The following is a 22,396-nucleotide window of genomic DNA, read 5'->3' as shown; positions in this document are numbered from 1 at the left end:
TTTCGTAATAATGAGCTGCCTTAAGCGGCTTACTAGCTCGTAACATGGTTAGTATAACCGATACTGTAATGCTCTATTTCTTAAGAGGGCGGTCTGAACCCTCACCCCGTCAGCCGCAGCTGCGGTACATAGATAATAGGTACCTAGGTAACTATGGGTAAACGAACGTTCCCTGATGTAACAGGTTGGACTTATTATGAGCGGGCCAAGATCGTGTGCCAGTATTCCTTTAAAATTCGAGAAGCAAACTTCTCCGAAACCCATGAGATACCACCAGTATGTTGTGACGAACTGTCTTATGATCCGTTTTGGCAACGGAGAGAGCAGTGGAAAATGGTAGAGCCAGATACCCGATGCTGAATGACCACACGAATGTGAGAGACTCCACCGCCACTGCCCTTGTGATCTGTTTTGTACCCATACTGATCTTTTCTAATTGTGGCGAGATGCCATCCTGTATACTTGAGGGTAACCCCCTTCTGTGGACTCACATATGACACACCTGTGGATTTAATGTCCAGTTTTCAGGATCCAAATCCTGACGGGTGAGATCCTCTGTCTAACAGATGTCCACTCACGGAATGATCTCTTGACATTTTCACATAATGGTGTTCTGAGCCATTGAGGATTTGAGTCACATGCCGCATTGCCATGCGGCTTCTTGGTTCTCATGCCGCATTGCCATGCGGCTTCTTGGTTCTCACTGGTTGTTGTGTATGCAACTGCCGTTGCCTTGTTTGACTGCTTAAGGCCAGCGTGAGGCAGGCATCAAAAATTTACATGAAACTCACGGTTGTTCCCCTCCACGGAAATCTTTAGTAAAAGGCGAAAGATTTATTCGTTCTGAAGAGAAACCAGAGTATATCCCTGGTCAGACTGAAAGCGAATCATGTATTGCATTGTAAAATGCACAGAGTTCTAGGACATTTATCGACCGCAATCTGTCGTGTTTTAGAACCTTTGTCGCTGATTTTAACTACAAATCCTGACCCTCTGCGACTGTAGTCCAGAGTATATGCACCCTTGTTCCTCTGTGGGAAACGCGAGTGAAGGGTGGCGAACTAAATTGAAAACACATCTTTATTCTTAATAGGTGAATACACCAATGTACCGCTAGTGTGCGTGTTTTGCACTAATTACTAGATGTACATTTGTTCTTGCTGGTGTAGTAGGTAAAAGTCTTTGATTTACCGTATTTATAATCTTACCTAGGAATTGACATCGTTTAGACGGAATTAGATGCGATTGTTTTCGAACTTGATCTGCTACCGCAGTATACCTTAGTAGCGCAAGTTAGAGGAACTTTGTTGAGACAGAGTTCTTATGTGAGATGAGCTATCATCCCAACATCACTTTGGTAAATACCCAAAGCGATAAGCAACGGTAGACATGAAATGGTTAATGGTTGTGGCGATTTGCAAACGCTAGAACCTGTGATGAACAAACCGGACTGGGTAAATACGCATTGTGAAGATCAAATGCAATTATGCAAATTTTGTGGCTCCAATAAGCAAATACTAACCGCAGAAAATCCATTTTCTAACTGTAGTAAATGACTTGCTGACTGATATTGCGACAGAGCTGTTTGGTTTTGCTCAAACAGAAGGGAATAAGTAACTTTGACTCTGTTGGCGTACTACTGCCTGGTTTATAAACCAGCAAAGACTAAATGACAACCTGCCAACCGTTCGACAGAGACAGTTTTGTACTTTAAGCTGTAAATAGCTGAGACATGTATGAGTTGAAGTCCTGAAACCTCGCAAATGTAACATGTAAAGACACGCTTCCCCAATTGTAAAAGAGGTCATCAAACCACTGGCTTGCTGACTGTAACGTCATGTCGTCAACGTCAGCGTGACTGTTTCTTATAAAGGGATAAAATGCCGTTACAAGTAGATCAAATGTATGAGCAAACAAGCTCTGGCATTGTCGCGCTTAACTAGCGACCATGAAAATAACCGGCGTTAGCAGAAGCTTTACAGATATGCTCTGCAGCTTATTTTAACAGTGATCGGCATGGTTTCATACATAGATTCTAGTGACCCACATGTATCTGTGGTTTTTATAATGTTTGACAGAAACACATATACCAATGGCGGATCGCGTCCTTTTGGAAACGATTATGTATGGTTGTCCAAAACCCCGCACTATCTGCGTGCTGGACTAATGTACCCTTCTCACTTGTAGTTATCGGTGTGAGATTTGACATAGAATCGTGCATTAAATTATAAGACCAGTGAAATAAACACTCTGGTACCCAAAGGAAAATTGGCCCTTTGGAAAGACTGTCTTTTGTTAACGCTGGCGGAGTCATTCCGAGACTCCGATTACCGCTGTTTTAATTTGAATTGCCAATGTTAACAATTTTAGTCTGCACTAGAGCCTTATTCGCTATGTAGACAGACATCATAATAGGCAACAAACAGACACTTGCACGACTTAATAAAGTTATTATATGGCATATATATCAATATATATATGTTATTGCTGAACAGCATATTTATTAGGAAACTAAAGTGTTCTTTATGTGAAAAGCAGTTCACATGGGCATGAAACCCGAACCAAATTCCTACTAACACCCCTGCGCCTTCTGGTGGCTTAAAGATGTAGGGCAGGAATGTTCTAGAATCATCCTGAACTAAAAATTCCCACTAACACCCCTGCGCCTCCTTGTGGAGTAAAGGTGTATGGCCGGAATGTTCAGGAATTATAAGCTGGAAAAACAGCAATGATTAAAAATGGCCCTTATGCTTTCACTGAAAATCACAGTACAGGCAGTGTTAATATAGGCTTAATAGCCTTTTATACAGGTAATATATGCTTAATAGCGTATATGTTATTACAGGTCTATTATACAGTAAACCCATACACTTAGTTAACTTCCAGTTACTCTAAATCCAGCCTGCAGTGTATATATTATATTGCAGCCTTAACCCATTCACTGCTTAATAAACTGAACAGCCTTTTTGTTAACCCATGCTGCCTCTGCTGCTATGGGCATTTACTCCCCCCTCACCCCCCCTGCAGCTGCGCTGCTTGTGAGGTAACTTCTATCCTATGTTACCTGCAGCGGATTGGAGCGGGTGCAGGGAGAGCGTATCAGCCCCTTGTGTCCCGCGATTTCCCCCTGTTCAGCCGTAGTGCTGTCCCCTCTTACACCGCAATAGCTAGCAGAGGGGTGCCGGGGAGCCGGATAGCAGCGGGGGACGGATGTAGGAGGCCAGCGGCAGCAGCCTGTCTGTCCGCGGCTGGCTGTATAGCGGACAGCGGGAGCCGGCCGGAAGATCGTGGGGCGCCGGATATGAGCGGCGTCGCTGGCTCTCTGCAGAGTAGCTGGCTCGGGCGGCGCTTTGTACAGCGGTGGCCGGGTACCAGCGTTGGGAGAGCGGCCGGCGTCTGATTGACGTGCGGCCGCTCGGAGCTGTGTAATCTCAGTTACCACCCCCTAGCTATACTGCAGTGTCCAGCTTAGCGATGGGAGAGCGGCCGCCGTCTGTGATTGACGTGCGGCCGCTCGGAGCTGTGTCCTCGCTGGGAGAGCGGCCGGCGTCTGTGATTGACGTGCGGCCGCTCTGCTGCTTGGAACGGGTGCAGGGAGATAATTCAGCGGGGCATGAGCGGCGGCTGTAATCAGCTGTGGGCAACAGAAAAAAATAAACACTTTCCCCACACTGCAGGGCGGCAGCGTGAGCTGACCGCCCTGACCCCACCATACCTTGTGCTGCAAGCTCCGTCCAGCTTGAGACGGGCTTCTGATGCTGGCTGTGACGGACTTCTAAGCTCTGTCCAGCTTTCAGATCATCATCTTGGCTGTGCTATCCTGGCTGTGACGGAGCTTCTTCTGTAAGCTCCGTGCAGCCTGCAGGAGACAGCTGCCTGTGGCTGTGAGGGTGCTCTTTGTGAGGACCGACACGCCATGCGCTGCCTTGCAGCGCCTGTGGCTGTGAGGGTGCTCTTTGTGAGGACCGACACGCCATACGCTGCCTTGCAGCGGCACCATCCCGGACCCCTGTTTTTCAAGAAACTGGGGAAGGGAAGTGTAAAATAAAAAGAAAAATAAAATCTCAAATGTGGGCTCTTCCCACAAGCCTTGATGTTCGTGCTGTGAGCACCGAAAAAACACTGAGGTCGTACACTGAGGTACTCGGGGATATGGAGGGGGGGGAGAGTCCTAAATTTGAATATTCAGTGCCTTTGTTCGGCTACGCCCGTCCATATCCCAAGAGTACTCCAGTGACCCCTAGTGGATGATAAAGAAAAAATCATGTTGCCCTTTTTCCTTGTCGACTTATTGGCCGTATTTCCTGTGTTGACCTTACCACTGTTGACCAATAGGTGTCAACTCTGAGTCCCCTTTCTTCTAGCCTGGTAGATATATTATCCTGCTTCCTTATTGACGAGAATGGTAACACTTGAGAACTGGCCCACTGCTGATCTGAGCTGGTGCATAACCTTGTTTTTGTGGATGTAATTTTAATAGGAAGTTAAATCAAAACATTGCATAGCGTCTCTTCCTTCTTATATTGCATAAATACCAAGATGAAAAAGATAAATAGCCTTTTATAAAACATGTTATTGATGCATCTTTATCTGCAGGACTAAAGGTGAATCGCCTGGACATGTACGGAGAGAAATACAAGCCTTTTAAAGGAGTGAAATATCTGACCAAAGCAGGAAAGTTCCAGGTGCGCACATAACGCCTGCTGTTTCTGCACCGCACACTGGAGGAGCACAACAGGCGTAGCCTAATACTGACAATGTTCTGGAGCTTTGGAATAAAAGTCACAAGCTCTGCCCAGGAAAGCAAAAGCTTCTACCTACTGCTTAGGAGCTCCAGAAAATGGCAGCAGTGGAAAAAGGGAACATGCTGGATCATTCCAGAAAGGGAAACCAAATACCTTTTCATTATATGGGTGAATTGTGCTTTCCTCACATAATGAAGAAGTAATACCGCCCTGAAGGGTAGCAGGATTATTCTAGACCAATCAATTTATTCCAAGTCCTTTTATGCTGCTGTTTTATAGGAATAAAGAAAATACCATTGTTCTGTCTGCCAACTTTAAGACTGCAATGAAGTTACCAAACATTTTCAAATGGGACAAAAAAAACAAAAGCACTGTTTATATATTATGCATATCTCCAGTGTAAAAGTAAATTGTAGCAATCACCTGAAACACTAGTATATAAAATGTTACAATACATACCCCATTGTAATAGAAAAGTGACTTCTATTGATCTTTGGTATGAAATATCTGTTATTCCTGCCTTTATCTACATAAATGCCTTAATCCTTTCACTGACTGTGGATCTGCAGGAGGACAGAACCCCGTCAGTGAAAATGTTTCACCAGTGCCATCAGCAAAATAGCTGATACCAGAATTTTTTTTTTCTTTGTTTTAAACAATGTGTGTTAATATAATTGGTGTAATAATGTATTTAAATGAGGCTTCATGTAGCACAGCTTCATGTGTGGGTGAAGAGCCAGTGACTTCTTGTAATACTGTTTGGATATAAAATACATGTTTCTATATATATAAAAAATTAAAAAAAACACTTCTGAAGTAATGTTTTTATTTATTTTGAATTTCTCTTTATCCACTGCAATTTCCGGTTTATTATTATACTTGGGTCAAGTGGCCTTTTATATTGTGTACAAGGTATTTAATCCTTTTAAAATACGTAGGTATTGTTATAGCTGATTCTAAGAATACCAGACTGGATTCTTGAAAATAATTATGGGGCTGCCTAGCTCAGCGTAACTCACCTTGACTATGGCAGTACAAATGGGGCAAATTAGATTACATTTCTTCGCAAAAAAGGAACATTACATGGATTGCCCCCAAAAATTAGGAAAAAAGCAATCCCGAAAAGCCAGTTTTTTTTTCCAGTGGAAAAATTTACTACAGCTATCTGAATTCCCCCCCCCCCCCCCACCCAATGTCTGAAGTTATGGAACAACCGGCTGCTCATTCCTCTGTAAGGGGGAGATTCCGTTCTCTGAAACAGTCAGGAAGGCACTCCTAATAGAGGAGAAACTAAGGGAGGAATTCAGTTCTGTAAGGGAGCGATTCAATTAAATATGTGGTTCCAGAATGGCACATCGCAGCCAGCAACATTGCCACTTTCACCTTGCACCCCACATGACGTGCACAGGAAAATTCTGGATGTTAAGAGTACTGTAACAGTCAAATGGACACAGATTGCAGTGATATTTGGTGGTACCATGTGCATTGAATCGCCCTCTTGCTATTACAAACTTAAGGTCTAGGAGACTTCTCTATTATTCTATAGAGACTTCTCTCTATACTCCCCCCCCCCCCCCCCCCCCCCTCCCCCTTCTCTATTACTTTATAAACAATTACACAAACTGGTGTAATGTTACTTCCATTATTTGTAGATGAACACACTGCCCTGGCAAGAGAACAATTCTGTCTGTCTGTGCACATAGTAGTTATGTATACGCTGTTGTATTGTTGCGCACATTTGATATTTTCCGGAGAAGATTGCACTTGGTGATAGTAACACCTCTACCCTTTCTACATGAAGCACAGCCAAAACACAGGTTTTCAGTATACAAATTGTTTATTGGTTTGTAGTGAAAGACAAAAATACAGCTGGATTAGAACTTCAATGTACAGGTAACTTACAATGTGTCCCAGGATATTTCTCCACCCCATGAAGACCCCCCACTTAGCAGCACTAGCATAGTAAAGGCAGGGTTATACAGTATGGAGCTGCTACAACATATGTAAGAAACGCACCCAAGAAGTAACAGTCTTGTTTTCACTTCATTGCTTCAGGTTAGCATGAGATAAAAGGCAATATGGCATTTTCCAATCAATTGAAGAAGAAAAATATAGACATAATTTGCACAGTGTAAACTAGAACCATGCACAAGAGCTGTCTAGAGGTGATGGCATCTTTATAGACCACCATGGCTGTAACGGTCGACTAGCCAATGTCTTGTTGTCATTCTCAAGACAGTTCTGAAGCATTCAACTTGTTATGTACACACAAGTATATCAGGTGGAAGAGTAGGATGTAGAAGGCAAATTCAAATGTTCATGATTAAGAGCTGAACTAAAAACATTCATATGTACCTGAATCTTCGATGCCTACAAACATTCCTGGCCCAATAGGATTGGGAGCCTTTGTTACCAAGGGTTATTACATGCTGCTACAGAATTCATGTTATACTACCTACAATAGTGTTTATTGGACAATCAAAGATCTTTATCCTTCAAAACATTCATACATAATTTAAGCACATCCCAAAATCAGTGAACTCTGAAGACCAGTCCCATGATAACCAGCAGACTTGAAACTGTAATATTGCAACGTTTACGTAGACATCTACCATTGTGTTATGGAAGCCGTTGATTGCCAGCAATGGTATCCCACCATCTCTACTGGCATCGCATAACACAAGAAGGCAGAAGTGCCAATGTTATACATTCATCTCACTGCTCAGCTCTCCTACTTAAAAGGACACTTCAGTAATAGTTGCAAACAGCACAAAGGGTAAAGAACTGATAAGGATGCAGGACTAAGATGCATAAACAGTGAAAGTATGGCAGATAAATAGCAGTTTAGTGTTCTATCTGTGCAGTGCTAGAATTGTAGGCGGTAGCAGTGCTGTATGCAGGTGATGTGCCACAAATGGTAATGAACGTAACATCAGGTTATGAGAACTGGTGCATTGCACATGGACTGGTCTCTACCAGAGCAAACAATGCTAAGGTCACTCCATGGTAAAGAAATGCATTTTGGGGAAAATATATAGTCTGGAGTCCTTGAAAATAATAAAAAGGTGAGTTAAGTAACTTACTGATGGAAGAGCCTAAAAATACTAGACAAAACTTGGTGTAAAAAATAAATCTGTAGGCTCATAAGAAAAGCAAATTCCTCAACAGTTTGTGTGGTTAGAATGCATTAGTGTGCTTTTTACAGTAGCGGGTTGGTTATGTTGGATCCTAGGTAGGGAGAGTTACTGGTACCATGGAGTTTTACGGGCCCAACGCAGTGCGAATCCAGCATCTGTTCGGATCTTGATTGATGCAGCTTCAGCCTCTCGCACAGTCTCTTTTACTGACTGCATCAGGTTCTGAGCATTGTGGACAAGCATTTCTGTTGCCTGAGATGGGAAAAAATATCCATAATAAACAACAAACAGACGATAGACTTATCACAGATTTATTTAAGCTTTAAGGGGCTATTCAATTAGTGGCTTTAATTTACCGCGGCTAATTGAACCCCCCCAACCACCGGGAATACTCAATTGTCAACAATGCAGACAAAATAAAATCCTCAACAAGCAGCCCTTATCAGCCACGTTTTATTTTGCCAAAACACATAGGTCCGGGAACTGCTCCCAGATCCTGTCTGTTTTCGCCCGCAAATAAATGGATAGGGAGAAAAAAAATGTCAAAGTGAAAAAAAAAAAAAAAAAAACGATCACTCCCTGCCCTGGTCATGGCTTTGGAAAAAGCCTTTGACAGAATCAACTGGACCTTCATTCTATGCAGGTTTTCAAGACCACTTCATGTGCGGTGACGCATATCTATATTATAATCCCTCAGCCCTTGTTTTAGAAAATGGCTTTGCCTTCTCCGCATTCAATATTCTAAATGGCACCACCTCTCCTCTTTGCTTTAATTATGGAACACCTTGCGGCTAGACTGCATTGTTAGCCCAGTATCTCTTGTATGGCCTGATCAATCATAGACGATATTATGCTCGCTACTATTTCCTCTCTCCCTGCGGTCCCCGATGAGATTTGCACCTATGGTCCTCTGTCTAATTTTAATATCAACTCAGATAAAACTGAAGTTCTCCCTCTGCACATTAAAACTAACACTTCTGCAAATGCAAAATAAGTTTGATTGTTGCTGGCGTACCCACTCTGAAATAATTGAGAGTGCAACTTACCAACTATTATGATAAGCTGTTCCCTGCAAACTTTCCCCCTCTCAGAGAAAATTTGTTGTGATCTTGGCTCTTGGGGGACCCACTTCATATCTTGGATTGGCCACATTAACACCATTAAAATGAATGTCCTCCCGAGACTCCATTATCTCTTCAAAACATTGGCAGTTAGAGTCCCCTCCCTCTTCATGACCTCCCTTCAGCATTTAGTATCCTTTCCTTCAGTATTTAGCTTCAATTATATCTAAACCTGAGCACAGATGGTTAAATCAAAATAACTGAGGTTCTAATTCAAACACCTTTGCTCAAGTATGACTTTCCTTAAATTCAGGACTGTTAGTGTGCCCTTGAGGACTGAGTTTGTGAAACAGAGATTAAAAATTGCTTGTGTATTACCAGATCTCATACAAGAAGTCTTAGGAGATCACTATTTTGATCACTCAACTAAAATGGGCTAGTGTAGCCTTGCCTTAAAGCCTGGCCTCCTCTCATTTGTATCTCTTACCTGCTCAGACTCTTCATCACTAATGTTGGTCCTTCCCAGCATAGTGGCCTTGACGGTACTGAGGATCTTTAGCTGGGTGCTGATAGTTGGGATCCTCTCGCACACCTGCACATAGAAGAGAATATTCACAATTTCTACAATTTTTAGACATTTTAGTTTTGTTTCCCTGCATCAAATTGCTTGCATGTACTGTAAATTTGTAGCAATAAATAAATAAATAAAGCAGGATGCTGTGTTAAGAAAGGTCCTTCAAAATAGGTAATCATTTTAATTTACTGGAATAATCAAGCATGAGTTTTTAGGAAAGTGCAGCTGGCAGCACTGCTGGTGATTATAGGAGGAAAACTTAGATTGTTTCTGCAAGCACCACTATGGGTGCTTGCAGAAACAATCAGCAAAGAGATACTACCCTTCCCTGGTAACCCACATTATATTAGCACACATGGTTCAGATATAACCTTGTAGCGAATTGAATTGCCCCCTAAAGTTGTGCCATTCCCATAAGCAAATGTCTTAATGTGGCTTGGCGTTGTGCTTATCTTCTAATCTCATGACAAGACTTTCCGTCACATTGCTTCTAAATTTCTAATTTTCATTTATCATACGAAGCTGAGCTTTAGTGGAAAGCCAAAAATTGAAAACAGGTTTATTACTATAAAGATGGAATTTAATATCTGTATTAGCACAAGGTGTCATTCTGTAACGGCGCATCAAGTCCGCCAGAATCACAAGCTTTTCCTTGCACCTAAAACTTGTGATGTCGGCACTACTGTAACCCTCCGATATATGTGCTGCCAGACATTGCGGCAAAGCCCGGCGGCACTTTGCACAGAATTCGACACTAAAAGTGAAAGAAAACATACTCTGATCTATTGCGTAGGATCTATGTCAGATTTACAGTATATCCAAATCACTGCACTGATTGGGGGCAATAAAACTATCCTGTTAGCAGAAATATATGCTGCAGATTATTTTTATCCGTCATCAGTTTATAGAAAATATTCAGAGTAAATTCGGATTCTGTGCACAATTAGCTTTTCTCTAATGCAGGATATGTTGTCTTACATTTAGTTTTAAATAGAATGCCATAAAGCATGACAGGTCAATGTAACACATACTTTGTAAAAAGGAATCTTTGTTTACCTGTAACAAGTTGGTGCGGATCCGCTTATCTGTGCACTGTTTAGCCACTTCTTTGGCCAATTTGGTCACCTCATCTGAAGCTTTAGCAATGTCCTTGGCACACTGAATCAGGGCTCTCTTGTTCCCGCTGCCTCCTCTCACAAGCCGAGACATCTCTGCCATGAGCAGAGCCATGCGTTTGGCTGCTGCAATGATGTCGTTACCCTACAATGGGGAAGCAGTCAGGGGGAGATGTGTAAGGAATCTGTGAAGAGAAGCAATCTAACTGCTTATGAGATTTCCCACATCTTTGCTAGGCGGCAATGTAACTTCAGAAAAGAAATCCAGGGCCTTCATTTGTAAGGACTAAAGGACTGAAACAAGCCTTCTAAAGGGTGAACAAGCAAAGTTGCCAATAGTAACCAATCCACTTTGAGGAACTATCAAACACATTCTATAAAATGATAGGTAGACAGTGATTGGTTACTATGGGTAACTTCTCAACTCTTTAAAATGCTAGCTGCATCTCCCCCCTAAGTCACTTACAAAAATCTACTAGATATACATAACTGTGGTTAATAAAACACAGGCAGAAACCTATATAGCGCTCTAGCAACATGTGTTTCTCTCAGAGGCTTAATGAGAGAATGCAGACGTAACACTAACGAGTACATTTACAGGTTATGCTTTTGTTTTACTGGGCAGTCATTTCATGCTGTTACATTTATTTAAAAAGCAATCTTTTTTGTTTCAACTACTGGCTGATTGGTCTTTTAACAAGAAAGTGAATGTGGGGCATTTGTCTTTAATGAATATACTTTCTAAAATGTTTAAAAGCTTCTGAAATTCTGCCACAGAAACACCAATAAAAGAGATAGAAGAAATAAGTTTTAAACTTGCAGGATTACAGACATCTGCATATTGGAAAACAGACTTTGCAGACGTCACAGTTGAAAAATCGGTGACACATAACACTGAGGGAAACAAGAAACACATGTAAGTGAGGTGTGCAGGTTTAAGGATGCTGTAAACAGGAGCTGTCAAATGGAATGGACTCCGATACATGGTACAAACTGCAGAACAGTCCCACATGTGTCGCCCTGCCTGAATGAACTGTATGGAGATTTGCACGCTGTGGATTAGTATCAAACAAAGCAATACCTTCATGCACTTATGGCAACAGTTAGTAATTACACACTTGAATGTAAGGCAATCCGAGGGCGTGAAATAGAGGGCAGGCTCTACATTCAGCACCCATCGAGACGGGTCAAGCATTTCTTACCCAAGAAAACAAATATGTCATCTATAAAACAGTAATATTCATATTGCGTGGGAGTCCATCCTCTTGTAAGTGCTTATCAGGACCTCTTTCGTAGGGTTCATTTGTAAGAGGAAGCAGACAAATAAATGGCTCATCCTGAGTCATTTGGTCATAAGATGTAAAAATATTACTGTGGCCTTAAGTTAAGAAAAGAATAGCTTCATGACAGTTTGCTTTCTCTCAAGTGCCAAACTGCTAGCACTCAAGTATATAAAAACCCATCACCATGTACACAGGAGTACAGTAAGCTTAATAGTGGGTACTCATCTAGCAAAACACACACACATATATATATATATATATATATATATTAGATAGTGAGTAAATGAGGGCACTTGTGCTACTAAAACTATGTAAACGGCCTTAGAAGAATATAGAAGCGTTCCCTAATATCTCTGTCTATGGTTTTTATACTTTCCATAGAGAAAAAGATGACACATATCCTGTGCAGGAAAACAAATGCTTAGGACGGCACTTCATAATTAAAAGGAGAACTGCAAATGTAAAATGTTTTGGTGGCATTCAATAAGTTAAATAATTCATAGTTCTATATAACTGGGTTACAGAGCTCCTAGTCATCAGGGGGATCAAAAGACTCCACTGGTGCAAAGCGACAAGAGAGTTGTTGATGCTCTACCTCTGCCAGTGCAGCAATCAGGTGAAGAGGGCAATCAGGGATGAGGGGCATTTAAAAGACCAATGTCTGAAAGAAAGCTGCCATAGTAGCAGAGAGGAAAGTGTGACTGCATGGGTGCTCCGGGTAACCACTCTGCATCCTCATGGAAAGTGCTCTCTCTTTATACAACCTCACCTCAGCTGGATTCCTTGTAATAAGGAACTAACCTGTACCAATTTCCAATTCACATCAGAATCAGCTTTAACACTGGCCCTAGAATCTACCACGATCCCAAATAATTATCCTTATGACCATTATCAGACAATGCAGAAGATGCTTTTTGACCAAACCCAACAATGTTCCCGTCTCTTGACTCACAGGATGTGAGGTAGGGGTGTGCTCCCCAACAGTGGCTTTGGCCTGATGTCAGAAGTCCAGACTGTCATGTGGGTAAACCAACAGCCAACACACATCTGATCTGCTCCTGGTGATGACAACATGCTAACCATGTCAAACCAGACTGGGTCAAGCAGGAGTGAGGAGGGTGTATTAGGCAGTGCTACAAGCACTCTTGTTCCTGCTGAGCTGGTCTTTTCTCAGGGGCAGCATTTTATCCAAAGAGAGTCCGAGTGCACAAGAGCTCCAGTAGGCACAATACATTTTATTATTGAGACTGAACTCTCAGTTTGGGGTAGAAATAGCCTTTATGTAGGCAGCACTGCATTATGACTAATGCTGGGTGCGTTGGATGATCAGACAGAGTACTGTATAGTTATGTATGCAGGAGAATTAGCAGATAAACTGCTTAAACACCTGTAATGGTTAGGATCGGGACGTCACATCATCAGTTTAATATTTTATATGATGTACTCCCCGCCGATCCCAAAGAAAACCATACACATTGAGCTATTTGTAGCACAGTGTGTATGGGAGTCAAGCTGGGTACACACGTTTAACCCGATCAGCTGAGTGCTAGCAAAATAGGTTAAAATGGAGATGAATAAAGCTGGTGTGTACCCAGCTTTACTAACCTGCTCTCTTTATTAGTATTATAAGTTTTGGGTGTAGTAATTATTTACTTCTAAAGACTTTCATCTAAAATGCCACCAAATTCTATGTTTGTGTTACTGTATGCATAGCTGAACTATGGCTACAATGTGTTTTTTTAGCATTATATACAGATTTGGGTGGCCAATCCCGGGCCTTTTTTTTTTCTTTCAATCCCGGAAATTGGGATTGAAAAATGATCAATCCTGGTTTCTTTTCAATGTGTGTTGTCCCACAAAAAAACACCCAAAGGGGCTGGCCAATCCCGAAATCCCCAGGATTGGAGCTTTGAATCCCAGCCATTTTTGTCGAAAAGCCTGATTGGCCACCATAATACAGATGTGTCCTCAAACATCTTTGTTGAGGTCACTCCAGACAGACCCTCTTGGCACGCCAGGTCCCGTGACAATCTTCTAATGTCGGGCTGTGCTACTAGGACACGAGACTGCTGATTAATTTGATAAATTACACTTGTATATCTGTGTGCAGCTGAGTCACTGAATCTTCTGTTTACCAAGTGGTACAATGTAGCAGCCACAGCTTTTTTCCCAATACAAATTCTGTATACAGACTCCGTCACACATACAATATACAAGTGTCATATCAAATTAATCAGCACAGTCTCCCCGTGCGTCCTAGTCACATTGTGTTGCGACTAAGATGCCCAACATTAGCAGAGTTGCAAGAGCCACACCAGCCATCTTGCGCTGTATATTGAGACTAGATGCATGGGGACACATCTGTACTTACAATGATATTAGAATTTTAATTGGAGGATTTTTACTATTTAGTTGTGCCGTGGTGCACAAAAAGTATATGGCCTTAAGAAACCTACTTCAATATTAGAACTTTGAAACAACCAATGTCATTTATAAAAAAATCATATGGGGAAAGTGTGTTTTAAGAATAAAAATTGCAAGTAGAAGAACTCATACATTATATGGGAAAAGGTTTGTTGTGACAATGGCAAAATCAAAGCCTCAGAAGCATGATTAGCTGGTTTAAACAGATTGGGTTTTTTTTTTGCTTTTTTTGGGGGGAGGGGGTGTTTAAAAACACTCTAGTTTTTTTAAATTATGCTGTGACTTTCGGCACAGCGCTGTGACTTTGTATAAAAAATGCCTATTATACTAAACTACTAGTATTTTTATTCACATGCCCAGTGCTAATTCTTAACGTACGCGTGTGTGTGGGGGGGGGGGGATGGGGGTGTTCTCTGAAAAGGGCTTTTGCATCTTCCACTTTGCATTACTATTCAGATTTATTAAATTATCAGAAGTATTAAGTAGGACTAATGCTTAACATTATCTTATTCTTATTTTCAATTTCATCTATTTCTGAGTGTATGATTAATATGTTTAGTCTACATATATTCAGATGTAATAGGAATAAGCTGTAAAAACATTGGTTTTATTGAAAGATGTAAAATAAATCAAATTAAAGCTTAACATTATTAATGTTAGAAAGCATTAAAATATGGTTGATCAAGGTTTCTAATACATGATTAATGCTTTAATGAAAAAAAAGGATTCAATGTAAATAAACAAATTGAAAAAAAAATAATATATATATTTTTTTTAACTGGTGTTTTTTTTATTATTATTATTATTATTATTATTATTATTATTATTATTATTATTATTAATTTTAAACAACCCTGCTCAGATGTAAAGCATGGCACAATTTTAAATCCGACAAGTGACCGTAAAAAATAAAAAAAAATAAACAAAAGAACAAAAAGAGGACTATGGGGTGTATTCAATTCATGTTGGATCCTTTCCGACGGAAAGCCTCCACTTCACACACACCCCCAGGCCTGGTAACCTTAAAAGGAGGTGGGGGTTGAAATATTACTGTCCAAATCTTACACACACACACACACACAGTTTCAGCACCTGTTCCTTCCCTTGCATTTACATAATTTGAAGTACATTCTATTAGGCTTTTCACCCCTTTCTCTCTGCGTGCTGCAGCTATCTATCGCCCACCTGGGCAATCCACAAAGTTTCTGGAAGATATTTCTGCTTGGCTCCCTCACTTTTTATCCTCTGACATCTCCACCATCATTATGGGCGATTTCAATTTCTCTATTGACAGTCCACAATCTCCCCATACCTCCAAACTACTTTCTCTAACCTCCTCTCTTAGCCTCTCCCAAATGGACTGACTCCCCTACTCATCAGGAGGGCCACTGCCATGATCTTGTATTCACCAGACTATGCTCTGTTTCTGAATTTACTAACACTCCTTATCCTCTCTCAGATCACAACCTTATCACCTACATGCTCTCCTCCATTACTTCAAACTCCATGTCCCTGAAGTCTACCACGCCTCCTCTAACCCACAGAAATATTAACGCTATTAATTTTCAACAACTATCTACCTCTCTGCAGCCACTGCTCTCACCAATTTCTACATTCAGCTCTCCTGAGACTGCTGTATCACACCTTAACCAAACTCTAGAAACTGCACTTGATGAAGTGGCTCCAGCTACCCATTTCACTCCACGTAGACTTAGATGTCAACCGCGGCACTCTAACTACACAAGACACCTACAAAAACTCTCAAGTAAAGAAGAACGCCAGTGGCATAAATCTCGTTGTTCAAGTGACTCGCTCACATATAAGACCGTGTACCACACTCTTTTCTCTAACGTCCTAGTGGATGCTGGGGACTCCGTCAGGACCATGGGGATTAGCGGCTCCGCAGGAGACAGGGCACAAAAATAAAGCTTTAGGATCAGGTGGTGTGCACTGGCTCCTCCCCCTATGACCCTCCTCCAAGCCTCAGTTAGGTTTTTGTGCCCGTCCGAGCAGGGTGCAATCTAGGTGGCTCTCCTAAAGAGCTGCTTAGAAAAAGTTTTTAGGTTTTTTATTTTCAGTGAGTCCTGCTGGCAACGGGCTCACTGCATCGAGGGACTTAGGGGAGAGAAGTCAACTCACCTGCGTGCAGGATGGATTGGCTTCTTAGGCTACTGGACACCATTAGCTCCAGAGGGATCGAACACAGGCCCAGCCATGGAGTCCGGTCCCGGAGCCGGCCGCCGACCCCCCTTGCAGATGCCGAAGATGGAAGAGGTCCAGAAGCAGGCGGCAGAAGACTTTTCAGTCTTCCTGAGGTAGCGCACAGCACTGCAGCTGTGCGCCATTGTTGTCAGCACACTTCACACAGCGGTCACGGAGGGTGCAGGGCGCTGGGGGGGCGCCCTGGGCAGCAATGTATAATACCTTTTTATGGCTAAAAAATACATCACATATAGCCCTTGAGGCTATATGGATGTATTTAACCCCTGCCAGATCTCACAAACTCCGGAGAAGAGCCCGCCGAAATAGGGGGCGGGGCTTATTCTCCTCAGCACACAGCGCCATTTTCCTGCTCAGCTCCGCTGTGAGGAAGGCTCCCAGGACTCTCCCCTGCACTGCACTACAGAAACAGGGTAAAACAGAGAGGGGGGGCACTTTTTTTGGCGATATTACTATATTTAAGCTGCTATAAGGATACAACACTTATATAGGGTTGTTCCCATATATATTATAGCGCTTGGGTGTGTGCTGGCAAACTCTCCCTCTGTCTCCCCAAAGGGCTAGTGGGGTCCTGTCTTCAATAGAGCATTCCCTGTGTGTCTGCTGTGTGTCGGTACGTGTGTGTCGACATGTATGAGGACGATGTTGGTGTGGAGGCAGAACAATTGCCGGTAATGGTGATGTCACCCCCCAGGGAGTCGACACCGGAATGGATGGCTTTGTTTATGGAATTACGTGATAATGTCAGCACATTACAAAAATCAGTTGACGACATGAGACGGCCGGAAAACCAGTTAGTACCTGCCCAGGCGTCTCAGACACCGTCAGGGGCTGTAAAACGCCCTTTACCTCAGTCGGTCGACACAGACCCAGACACGGACACTGAATCTAGTGTCGACGGTGAAGAAACAAACGTATTTTCCAGTAGGGCCACACGTTATATGATCACGGCAATGAAGGAGGCTTTGCATATCTCTGATACTACAAGTACCACAAAAAGGGGTATTATGTGGGGGGTGAAAAAACTACCTGTAGTTTTTCCTGAATCAGAGGAATTGAATGATGTATGTGATGAAGCGTGGGTTAACCCAGATAGAAAAGTGCTAATTTCAAAAAAGTTATTGGCATTATACCCTTTCCCGCCAGAGGTTAGGGCGCGCTGGGAAACACCCCCTAAGGTGGATAAGGCGCTCACACGCTTATCAAAACAAGTGGCGTTACCGTCTCCTGATACGGCCGCCCTCAAGGATCCAGCTGATAGGAGGCTGGAAACTACCCTAAAAAGTATATACACACATACTGGTGTTATACTGCGACCAGCCATCGCCTCAGCCTGGATGTGCAGTGCTGGGGTGGTCTGGTCAGATTCCCTGACTGAAAATATTGATACCCTGGATAGGGACAGTATTTTACAGACTTTAAAGCAATTAAAGGATGCTTTTCTTTATATGCGAGATGCTCAGAGGGATATTTGCACTCTGGCATCGAGAGTAAGTGCGATGTCCATATCTGCCAGAAGAAGTTTATGGACACGACAGTGGTCAGGTGATGCGGATTCCAAACGGCATATGGAAGTATTGCCGTATAAAGGGGAGGAATTATTTGGCGTCGGTCTATCGGATTTGGTGGCCACGGCAACTGCCGGGAAATCCACCTTTTTACCTCAGACCCCCTCCCAACAGAAAAAGACACCATCTTTTCAACCGCAGTCCTTTCGGTCCTATAAGAAGCGGGCAAAAGGACAGTCATATCTGCCCCGAGGCAGAGGAAAGGGTAAGAGAGGGCAGCAAGCAGCTCCTTACCAGGAACAGAAGCCCTCCGCGGGTTCTGCAAAGCCCTCAGCATGACGCTGGGGCTTTACAAGCGGACTCAGGAACGGTGGGGGTCGACTCAAGAATTTCAGCGCGCAGTGGGCTTGCTCACAGGTGGACCCCTGGATCCTGCAGGTAGTATCTCAGGGTTACAGGTTGGAATTCGAGAAGTCTCCCCCTCGCCGGTTCCTAAAGTCTGCTTTGCCAACGTCTCCCTCAGACAGGGCGACGGTATTGGAAGCCATTCACAAGCTGTTTTCTCAGCAGGTGATAGTCAAGGTACCCCTCCTACAACAGGAAAAGGGGTATTACTCCACGCTATTTGTGGTACCGAAGCCGGACGGCTCGGTAAGACCTATTCTAAATCTGAAATCTTTGAACCTGTACATACAAAAATTCAAGTTCAAGAAGGAATCACTCAGAGCAGTGATAGCGAATCTGGAAGAAGGGGACTTTATGGTGTCCCTGGACATAAAAGATGCTTACCTGCATGTCCCAATTTGCCCTTCACATCAAGGGTACCTCAGGTTCGTGGTGCAAAACTGTCATTATCAGTTTCAGACGCTGCCGTTTGGATTGTCCACGGCACCTCGGGTCTTTACCAAGGTAATGGCCGAAATGATGATTCTTCTGCGAAGAAGAGGCGTATTAATTATCCCTTACTTGGACGATCTCCTGATAAGGGCAAGGTCCAGAGAACAGCTGGAGGACGGAGTAGCACTAACCCAAGTAGTGCTGCAACAACACGGGTGGATTCTGAATTTTCCAAAATCTCAGTTGACCCCGACAACACGTCTGCTGTTCCTGGGAATGATTCTGGACACGGTTCAGAAAAAGGTGTTTCTTCCGGAGGAGAAAGCCAAGGAGTTATCCGAACTTGTCAGGAACCTCCTAAAACCAGGAAAAGTGTCTGTGCATCAATGCACAAGAGTCCTGGGAAAGATGGTGGCTTCTTACGAAGCAATCCCATTCGGCAGATTCCACGCACGAACTTTTCAGTGGGATCTGCTGGACAAATGGTCCGGATCGCATCTGCAGATGCATCAGCGGATAACCTTATCGCCACGGACAAGGGTGTCTCTTCTGTGGTGGTTGCAGAGTGCTCATCTGTTAGAAGGCCGCAGATTCGGCATACAGGACTGGGTCCTGGTGACCACGGATGCCAGTCTGAGAGGCTGGGGAGCGGTCACACAGGGAAGAAACTTCCAGGGAGTATGGTCAAGCCTGGAGATGTCTCTTCACATAAATATACTGGAGCTAAGAGCGATTTACAATGCTCTAAGCCTGGCAAAACCCCTGCTTCAGGGTCAGCCGGTGTTGATCCAGTCGGACAACATCACGGCAGTCGCCCACGTAAACAGACAGGGCGGCACAAGAAGCAGGAGAGCAATGGCAGAAGCTGCAAGGATTCTTCGCTGGGCGGAAGATCATGTGATAGCACTGTCAGCAGTGTTCATTCCGGGAGTGGACAACTGGGAAGCAGACTTCCTCAGCAGACACGATCTACACCCGGGAGAGTGGGGACTTCATCCAGAAGTCTTCCACATGATTGTGAACCGTTGGGAAAAACCAAAAAGGTGGATATGATGGCGTCTCGCCTCAACAAAAAACTGGACAGGTATTGCGCCAGGTCAAGAGACCCTCAGGCAATAGCTGTGGACGCTCTGGTAACACCGTGGGTGTTCCAGTCAGTGTATGTGTTTCCTCCTCTGCCTCTCATACCCAAAGTACTGAGAATTATACGGCAAAGGGGAGTAAGAACGATACTCGTGGCTCCGGATTGGCCAAGAATAACTTGGTACCCGGAACTTCAGGAGATGCTCACGGAAAATCCGTGGCCTCTACCTCTAAGACGGGACCTGATTCAGCAGGGACCGTGTCTATTCCAAGACTTACCGCGGCTGCGTTTGACGGCGTGGCGGTTGAACGCCGAATTCTAAGGGAAAAAGGCATTCCAGAAGAGGTCATTCCTACACTGGTTAAAGCCAGGAAGGAGGTGACTGCACAACATTATCACCGCATTTGGAGAAAATATGTTGCGTGGTGTGAGGCCAGGAAGGCCCCCACAGAGGAATTTCAATTGGGTCGATTCCTACATTTCCTGCAAACAGGATTGTCTATGGGCCTCAAGTTGGGGTCCATTAAGGTTCAAATTTCGGCCCTGTCGATTTTCTTCCAGAAAGAATTGGCTTCAGTTCCTGAAGTCCAGACTTTTGTAAAAGGAGTACTACATATACAGCCCCCGGTTGTGCCCCCAGTGGCTCCGTGGGACCTTAATGTAGTTTTGGATTTTCTCAAATCCCATTGGTTTGAGCCACTCAAATCGGCGGATTTGAAATATCTTACATGGAAAGTAACCATGCTACTGGCCCTGGCTTCAGCCAGGAGAGTGTCAGAATTGGCGGCTTTATCGTATAAAAGCCCATATCTGATTTTCCATTCGGACAGGGCAGAACTGCGGACGCGTCCTCATTTTCTGCCTAAGGTGGTGTCAGCGTTTCACCTGAACCAGCCTATTGTGGTGCCTGCGGCTACTAGCGATTTGGAGGATTCCAAGTTGCTGGACGTTGTCAGGGCATTGAAAATATATATTTCAAGGACGGCTGGAGTCAGAAAATCTGACTCGCTGTTTATACTGTATGCACCCAACAAGCTGGGTGCTCCTGCTTCTAAGCAGACGATTGCTCGTTGGATTTGTAGCACAATTCAACTTGCACATTCTGTGGCAGGCCTGCCACAGCCTAAATCTGTCAAGGCCCATTCCACAAGGAAGGTGGGCTCATCCTGGGCGGCTGCCCGAGGGGTCTCGGCATTACAACTCTGCCGAGCAGCTACGTGGTCGGGGGAGAACACGTTTGTAAAATTCTACAAATTTGATACCCTGGCTAAAGAGGACCTGGAGTTCTCTCATTCGGTGCTGCAGAGTCATCCGCACTCTCCCGCCCGTTTGGGAGCTTTGGTATAATCCCCATGGTCCTGATGGAGTCCCCAGCATCCACTAGGACGTTAGAGAAAATAAGATTTTACTTACCGATAAATCTATTTCTCGTAGTCCGTAGTGGATGCTGGGCGCCCATCCCAAGTGCGGATTGTCTGCAATACTTGTACATAGTTATTGTTACAAAAAAATCGGGTTGTTCTTGTTGTGAGCCGTCTGTTCAGAGGCTCCTACGTTGTCATACTGTTAACTGGGTTCAGATCACAAGTTGTACGGTGTGATTGGTGTGGCTGGTATGAGTCTTACCCGGGATTCAAAATCCTTCCTTATTGTGTACGCTCGTCCGGGCACAGTATCCTAACTGAGGCTTGGAGGAGGGTCATAGGGGGAGGAGCCAGTGCACACCACCTGATCCTAAAGCTTTATTTTTGTGCCCTGTCTCCTGCGGAGCCGCTAATCCCCATGGTCCTGACGGAGTCCCCAGCATCCACTACGGACTACGAGAAATAGATTTATCGGTAAGTAAAATCTTATTATTGCAGTGCTCTGGACACTGCCAAACAAACATATTTCCAATCTCTCATTTCTGCTCAAGCCTCTAACCCAGCGGTGGCCAACCCGCGGCTCTCGAGCTGCATGCGGCTCTTTTATCCTCTGCATGCGGCTCGATCCGATCACGGCCACCGCTGCCCGACACTCAGAGCCCGGCACAGACTGGTCTCCAGCGGCGGTGTCTATCTTCAATTCGCCGCCGGCCCGTGAGCCAATCAGAGCTCACGGACCGGCAGCTGAGGCTCCTGATTGGCTGCCGGACCATGAGCCCTGATTGGCTCATGGACCGGCAGCAAATTGAAGATAGACACTGCCGCCGGATATTGAGGTGTAGGAGAGGCGCACACTGCGCTCTCCATCCCCTCACAGCAGCACTTATTTTTTTTATTTTTTTGGGGGGGGGGGGGTGAAGCACTGTGGGGGGCATGTGTATCAGCACTGGGGCCACATCTGGCACTGTGTGGGGACATGTGTATCTGCACTGGGGGCATATCTGGCATATCTGAACTGTGGGGACATGTGTATCAGCACTGGGG

At 44.0% G+C, this 22,396-nt stretch overlaps 2 protein-coding genes and 1 non-coding gene across 5 annotated transcripts in view; 1 reads left to right on the top strand and 2 right to left on the bottom strand.

Annotated features, from left to right (window-relative positions):
- Positions 1-5,553, top strand: part of AP3M1 (adaptor related protein complex 3 subunit mu 1) — a 211,606-nt gene extending 206,053 nt beyond the window's left edge. For both annotated transcript variants that reach the window (XM_063958648.1, XM_063958647.1), the window contains one exon: positions 4,597-5,553. In XM_063958648.1, the coding sequence (XP_063814718.1) occupies positions 4,597-4,697 (101 nt within the window). In that variant the 3' untranslated portion in view covers positions 4,698-5,553. The remainder of the gene's footprint in view (positions 1-4,596) is intronic.
- On the bottom strand, positions 750-863 carry LOC134899857 (U5 spliceosomal RNA). The gene has a single exon (XR_010173407.1). It is a non-coding gene; the product is annotated as a U5 spliceosomal RNA (small nuclear RNA).
- Positions 5,554-6,563: 1,010 nt separating the features above from the next.
- VCL (vinculin) overlaps positions 6,564-22,396 on the bottom strand; it is a 135,533-nt gene continuing 119,700 nt past the window's right edge. For both annotated transcript variants that reach the window (XM_063958645.1, XM_063958646.1), the window contains 3 exons: positions 10,574-10,777; positions 9,431-9,535; positions 6,564-8,134 (listed from right to left, as the gene is read on the bottom strand). In XM_063958645.1, the coding sequence (XP_063814715.1) occupies positions 7,988-8,134; positions 9,431-9,535; positions 10,574-10,777 (456 nt within the window). In that variant the 3' untranslated portion in view covers positions 6,564-7,987. The remainder of the gene's footprint in view (positions 8,135-9,430; positions 9,536-10,573; positions 10,778-22,396) is intronic.

Source organism: Pseudophryne corroboree, chromosome 3 (assembly GCF_028390025.1).
Source record: "Pseudophryne corroboree isolate aPseCor3 chromosome 3, aPseCor3.hap2, whole genome shotgun sequence".
Lineage (NCBI taxonomy): Eukaryota > Metazoa > Chordata > Amphibia > Anura > Myobatrachidae > Pseudophryne > Pseudophryne corroboree.
The sequence above is the reverse complement of the archived record's forward strand: the minus strand, read 5'-3'. Positions and strand labels throughout refer to the sequence as shown.